The sequence below is a fragment of the Chiloscyllium plagiosum genome, chromosome 6, assembly GCF_004010195.1.
Source record: "Chiloscyllium plagiosum isolate BGI_BamShark_2017 chromosome 6, ASM401019v2, whole genome shotgun sequence".
NCBI classification, from domain to species: Eukaryota; Metazoa; Chordata; class Chondrichthyes; order Orectolobiformes; family Hemiscylliidae; genus Chiloscyllium; species Chiloscyllium plagiosum.
The window spans coordinates 48,670,338-48,677,771 of record NC_057715.1 but is presented as its reverse complement, the minus strand read 5'-3'; the positions used below and the strand labels follow the sequence as shown (position 1 = coordinate 48,677,771).

Sequence of the window (7,434 nt, the reverse complement as noted above, 5' to 3'; positions counted from 1 at the left end):
GAAGCTAGATAACAAACAAGTGGACATCAAGGAGCCCAGAGATGAATCAGAGCAATGTTCACTTTTATGATCCCACAGTCAGAGATTGTGCAGGATAGGGGACTCTGCGACCCCCCATCAGGCACTCTGCTTCCCTTCCCGAGAACAAAGACACGGAGGAGTTCGTCCAAAACTATTTATTCAGTTCTGCAGAACCGGGTGTTACCTCAATGGCTTCCCACGGCACACACACAGATTGTAATCCCCGCACGTTATATCCATGTAGGAGTGGGCGGGGCCTTCTACTGTCTCAGCCAATCAGTGTTAAAGTTCCCCACTGTCCTCCTGATGTATGAGATTATTTGGTTATTCACCCAGCCAATCAGTGTTCGAGTTCCCCGTTTCTCCCTTATATGGATGATGACGTACAGTCGTGGTTGTGGGCGGTCCCTCAGCCACGAGGAAAGCTGTTTCCATTGTTCCATTCATGAAAATCTGGGGGAGTGTCTGCTCGTGCTTACTACAAGGTAGAGAAGACTAAAATGGTGGCTTTGTACTTACTATGTGCTTACTACAACAGTTAATGATTTAAAAATTACACCACCCCCTACACTATCACAGATAAGCCCACTCTTTTCTAAATATAAATAGATCCTATCCCTTTAGTACCCTCTCCAGCAACTTTCCCACCAGTGACATCAGGCTTACTGGTCTATAGTTACCCAAAATATCCCTACTACCCTTCTTGTACAGGGGACAAGATGAGCAACTCTCCAGTCCTCCAGTACCTCACCTGTGTTTAAGGATGCTACAAAGATATCTGTCAGGGCCCAGCTATTTCCTCTCTTGCCTCCCTCAGCAACCTGTGATAGACCCAATCCAGTCCTTGGGGATTTGTCCACCTTAACCTCTAGCCTACTCAACACATCTTCCCTACTTATGTCAATGTGATCCAGAGCAATCAAACTTCTATCTCTAATCTTAACATTCATCATCTCCCTCTCCTCAGTGAACACTGATGCAAACTGATCATTCAGCATCTCACCCATTTTCTCAGGTTCGACACAACCTTCCTTCCATATCCTTTAATGGACCAGTCCTTTCTCTAGTTATCCACTTGCTGTTTATATAAGAATAAAAGGCTTTGGGATTCTCCTTAATTCTGTTCACTGGAACTATTTCATGACCCTTTTTAGCTCGTTTGATTCCTTGTTTAAGACTGGTCCTACTCTCCCACTATTCCTCTAGGGCACATTCTGTTCTTCGCTGCCTGGACCTTATGTATGCTTCCCTTTTCTTTTTGGCGAGTCATACGATTTCTCCTGTCATCCACTGTTCATGAATCTTGCCTTTCTAATGCATCACTTTGTATGAAAAAGCTTAATGATGATAGTGGACAAGAGCGAATGAATAATCAATTCCTTTGCCACAACAAAATATATTTTTATATAAAAACACAAAACATTGAGCTAAATTTAAAACAATGGTTGCAATTTGTCATTTGAAAATTCAAATGATGTTGAAAAATCAACAGAAAATTCTCCAACAGTAATAGGGAACTTCATGGTTATCTGGTACAAGTTTATTTTCAGCTAATGATATATGAAAGACTCCTGATTTTTTTAAGGAGAAGAGGAAGTGAAATTTGTACACAGTGGAGGAACAAAAAAATTTCTCAACTCACCAAAAATATAATGTAAAATGGAAGAGAAAAAAAACAAATTATTGGCATTATAATATAGGGTAGCAAATATTTAAGATAACATTACGTTAGCATTTTACTCAAATTGCACAACCAGCATTTTCTCCATTGATTTATGAAAAATAAATCAGTTTTTCATTCAGTACAGATATATAGTTACAGAACATACAATGCCCAGAATATGGAAGTTTACTGGAAGCCTACAATTAAATCATTCAAACATCAGTTGAAGATTTACCTTGATGTGCTCCTTTGTGATCAGCCAAGGTCTGTGTGCAAGGATTTTGTTGACTTCATTGATATTTTTCAGTTTCTGTGGGACATACTCCAAGCCATTTAGCCACTCCACTTCTCCACCAACCTGCAAGAACTCATTTACATGAGTGTTTACCAAATGGGAACACTGGTGCCTGGCAGCAGCCTGGTTAGGGAATATCAAAAACAAGTATATTAGCACTGAACATGCAGAGGAAAGAGCTGTCATTGTTTTATATTAAATTTTGATCACTTCAAATTGCTCTACAATGTTGCCAGAGTTGGAGGATTTAAGAAAAGTTTGAGAAGAGATGGCTAAATAGGCTGGGGTTATCTTTTTCTGCAGCATTGAGGGGTAACCTTACAGAGGTTTAGAGAATCATGAATGACATGGATATGGTGAATAGCCAAGGTAGTTTCACCAGGGTAGGGGAGTCCAAAACTAGAGGGCATAGGTTTATGATGAGAGGGGAAGATTTAAAAAGAGATCTTGGTGTTTTTAAAGCAGAGGGTGATGCATGTATGGAATGGGCTGCCAGAGGAAGTGGTGGAGGCTGGTATAATTGCAACATTTAAAAGTCATCTGGATGGGTACATGAATAGGAAGGTGTTGGAGGAACACAGGCCAAATACTAGCAAATGGAACTAGAACAATTTAGGATATTGGGTTGGTATGGACGAACTGGATTGAAGGGTCTATTTTTGTGCTGTACAACTCTATGACCCTATACACAATCACCATTAGACCTGCTTTAATTACAGATTTTATTGAATTTCATCATTCGCTATGGTGCGATTCGAACCTTTTCCCTCAAAACTTTAGTTTGGGTCTTTAGCCAGATACTCACAATACTGCAATGCTACTGCCTCCCTACTTGGCAATGATGTGTTCACTCAAATTGTTTAACCTGAGGATTTCACAAAGCAACACTTTGCAAAGTCCAATTGAACAACCGTTTCCTTTTTTATGAAGTACCTCATACTTCAATGAACTAATGACACAACCTAGTATAAAAAGAAAGACTGCATGTGTTAGTGGTTACTTATTCAGTAACATCCCAAACAGTAGAAAATATGGACGTATAAAATAGAAGAGAATCACTTTAGACATGCCCAAATATAAGCATAGTTCTCATTTTGTTTTCAGTGAATAGTCTTGGGAGCTCCAGGTTTCCTTATTCTGATGACATTCTAAACATACTGTCATTCTCAAACATTGATTGCTGAAAGAAAACAAATCTTGCTTAAAAATTCTGATGTGAATGAATGCGTTGCATTTACGTGGAAATTGCTGGAGAAACTCAATTGATCTGACATCTGTGGAGAGAAAGCAGAGTTAATTTTGAGTCCTCTGACCCTTCATCAGACTTGGAAGAGGGTCACAAGACTCAACATTGTCTGCTTTCCTTCCATAGGTGCTGCCAGACCTGCTGAGTTTGTCCAGCATTTTGTTTTTGTTTCAGATTTCCAGCAAAGTTAGAACAGAATATAGAAAAGTACAGCACAGAACAGGCCTTTTGGCCCACGATGTTGTTTGTTTTTCTTTGTTTTATATTTATGCATTTAGATGGCACTTGTTATTACATCATGCCATCTTAAAGTTCTTTACAGCTAATCAAATACTTTTGAAGTGTGATCATTGGTGTAATATAGGGGAAACAAATTTACATGTATCAAGGATCTACAAACTGCAATTTGATGATGGATGAATAATCTTTTAGTGATGGCAATTGACAATACTGGCCTTAACACTGGGGAAAACACCTCTTCTAGTACTAGACAATAGACAATAGGTGCAGGAGTAGGCCATTCAGCCTTTCGAGCCTGCACCGCCATTCAATATAATCATGGCTGATCATTCCTAATCAGTATCCTGTTCCTGCCTTATCTCCATAACCCTTGATTCCACTATCTTTAAGAGCTCTATCCAACTCTTTCTTAAATGAATCCAGAGAGTGGGCCTCCACTGCCCTCTGGGGCAGAGCATTCCACACAGCCACCACTCTCTGGGTGAAGAAGTTTCTCCTCATCTCTGTCCTAAATGGTCTACCCCGTATTTTTAAGCTGAACAGGTTGGACCGAAGGGTCTGTTTCCATGCTGTGCATCTCTATGACTCTATGACTCTATGAGTCTATGCCAAGGGCATTGGATACACGGCAGCACCACTACCTACAGGGTTTCCCTCTAAGCTGATCACCATCCTCCGGTGGACATATATTGCTGCTTCTTCAATGGTCAAAATTCTTGAATTTCATCTTGAACACAGCATGTATGTAACTCTCTTGTACTACAACAGTTCAAGAAAGCAACTCTGCCATTTTCAAAGAGGAGATTAGGGACGAGTAATCAAAACCAAAGTGATAACCATACATTTATCCACATTAAACTGCATCTGCCATGTATCTGCCCACTCACCTAACTTGTCCAGGTCACCCTGTAATCTCCTAACATCCTCATCACATTTCACCCTGCCGCCCAGCTTTGTATCATCAGCAAATTTGCTAATGTTATTGCTGGTACCATCTTCTATATCATTAACATATGTTGTAAAAAGCTGTGGTCCCAGCACGGATCCCTGCGGTACCCCCCTGGTCACTGCCTGCCATTCCGAAATGGGGCCGTTTATCACTACTCTTTGTTTCCTATTAGCCAACCAATTTTCAATTCAATCTAGTACTTTGCCCCCAATACCATGTAACCTAATTTTACTCACTAACCTCCTGTGTGGGACTTTATCAAAAGCTTTCTGAAAGTCCAGGTACACTACATCTACTGGATTTCCCTCATCCAATTTCATAGTTACATCCTCAAAAAATTCAAGAAGATTAGTCAAGCATGATTTCCCCTTCATAAATCCATGCTGACTCTGTCCTATCCTGTTACTACTATCCAGATGTGCAGTAATTTCATTACAGTACTGGGATATTTTTACATGCAATTGCAAGAGGGTACAGGCAGTACCAAGGTTGGAAATTTTTATGTTTAGTCCTAAACAATTGCATCAATCTAGATTGTGCGCTCAAACTGCCTGAGTTGGATACAATGCAGGTGCAGTTTGTATGGCCCCACTGAGCTAACAAAAACATATTTAAAGTGGCTAAAAATCTGAAAAAGTATACATGATTTGGATGTATAGCCGGTGTTGGACTAGGGTGTACAAAGTTACAAATCTCACAACACCAGGTTATAGTCCAATAGGTTCCAATTGTGTGTTATATGGCAAATAGGTGTAAACATTACCACTGGGTGGCATTAACTGTGCATATGCATCATGAAATCAAGTAAAATGCTGATTGGACACCTTTATTATGAAAGAGAAACCAGGGATTTAACAAATGTTAAATTCAAATGAAGTTCAGCATTTGCAGTACTTTGTTGTTGTATTAATTTGAATATTCTGCATTAACAATGAGCTTGACAACAGGACAGAATTTTCTCACAGGTTCACCTATTTAGAGAAATGGGGTGAATTTAGAAAAGCCGATTCTTAGCTATGGTTCTGTTCACTAATTATTTTACTTGTGCTGTTTCTTCAACTTCTTTTTCACTTTCCCTCAGGTTTCCTTCTTAGCCACTTTGCAGAGGTGCCTTTCCCCTTGTCAGCACAAGGGAGCTTGTCTCCGGATACTGAACCTGACCTCAGACCAGGGCTTCTTCACATCAGCCCAGCTGCCAGCCAAAGCTTTCTTCACGGTGCACATAAGATCCCCTACAACTTGCCAAACACCTTACAGTTAATTAAGAGTTCAGGTAAAAGTTGTGAACACTGGTGCCATCTGTGCACATCCAGGTGATGGCCATCTTTATTGCACTCTTTGCACAGGCTCAAGTGGCAGCCATCTTTGCCAGACATTTTAGTGTTTGTTGCACAAACAGGAAACTATGGTACTTAAGTGTCAGTAAAGCAATTAAATTTTGTCATTTGTTTGGTGTACTTAATTGACAAAACCCCAGCAATAACTTTAGCTGCATAATTAAATGCTCAGTGTTTACATTCCATTTACTTTACCATTATTGCCAAGTAATGCCTGTATTCAAAGGGGAATGGTCCATCCATGCGTTGTATGTAGTACTGGGTCCGAAGAAAAGATTCTAAGTATTGAGGGTACAAAACCATAATTCGTGTGGTATTGTCATGGTGCCTTGTGGTGGAATATTCTTCCAGGATTAGCAAGTTGGTATTCCCATCTACAGGATTATTTTGGACGATCTGCAACACGAATAAAATAATTAGATGGTAGAAAGGGGACAGTCAGTCAGTCAGTCAAGTCCCTGCCAACTGTTTCAAGAGCAACTTTGTTGGTCCCACTGCTTCACCCCAACCCTTGTGGATTTTTTTTATGCTTACCCAATTTTGTAATAAAAGAACCTATTGAATCTGCTATCATATACATTTAATGTACTGCATTCAATATCCTTAAACTCTCATTTAGTAAAAGTTTATTTTCATGTCACCATTGATTCTTTTGCAAATCACATTAAAAATTTGTGTCCTTGTTTTCTTGACCCTTCCACCTTTAAGAACAACTTCCCACTACCTTATCGAGACTCCTTCTGATCAAATCTCCTCCCAACTTTCTAAAACAAAAACCCCAATGTTTCCAGTCTATGCGCATAAATGAAATCCTTCACATCCTCCCTGAAATGCTGTGCAGAATTAGACACTATTCCAAGTGGAGGACTGATTCATTACAAAAAAGGATAGTCATATCCCTCATTTTTGGTCTCATAAATGCCCTGTCTATGCACTATGCACACAATTTTCTGAATTTGCCCCACAGTTAACAAATTTATGCACCTTTCTTCACACTCTCCTCTTTTGTTCCAGATCTTCTGTTCCTAAAGAATGGTATTCTTCAGTTAATATCGCTGCTCCTCATTTAGGAAAACATGCATCATTTCCCACTCCTCTGTATTAAGTTTCATCTGCCACATTTCCAAGCATTTCACCAGCCTATATCCTCTTGAAGTCATTACTCGTCACACGTCCAAAATTTGGGTCAGCTGCAAATTTTGAAATTGTGCACACGCATATCCATGTCCAAGTTGTTAATAATATCTCAAAAATGCTTTGACAATTGGCTGCTGGAGGAACTGTTTACCTTCCTTCAGTATAAAAACCAACATTCACCAATAGTCTGTTTCCTTTTTCGGCAGCCAAAATTGCATTCATGCTGCCATTATCCCTTTTATTCTATAAACCACAACTTAACTCAAATCAATTTAGAAGCACCTTATCAAAAGCTTTGTGAAGTCCATGTACACCATATCATCTGCTGCCCTATTAAACCCTTTCCAGAACAAAAAAACTTAATCATATTAGTTATGCAGAAATTGCCATTGACAAATTGGTAGCAATTTTCTTTAATTAATCCATGCATCTAGTGACTTAGTTATACTTTGCAGTATTATTTTCAAAAAGTTCTCATTATAAAAAAAAGTTAAACTAACTGGGCTGTGGTTGCTGGGTTATTCCCCTCATTTTTGGAGCAAAAGT

At 39.4% G+C, this 7,434-nt stretch overlaps 1 protein-coding gene across 1 annotated transcript in view; it reads right to left on the bottom strand.

Moving 5' to 3' along the window:
* Positions 1 to 6,131, bottom strand: part of LOC122551046 (sestrin-3-like) — a 63,899-nt gene extending 57,768 nt beyond the window's left edge. Inside the window, 2 exon segments of the mRNA XM_043692689.1 lie at positions 1,920 to 2,102; positions 5,947 to 6,131. Of these exon segments, the coding sequence (XP_043548624.1) occupies positions 1,920 to 2,102; positions 5,947 to 6,054 (291 nt within the window). The 5' untranslated portion in view covers positions 6,055 to 6,131.
* Between the last annotated feature and the right edge of the window lie 1,303 nt (positions 6,132 to 7,434).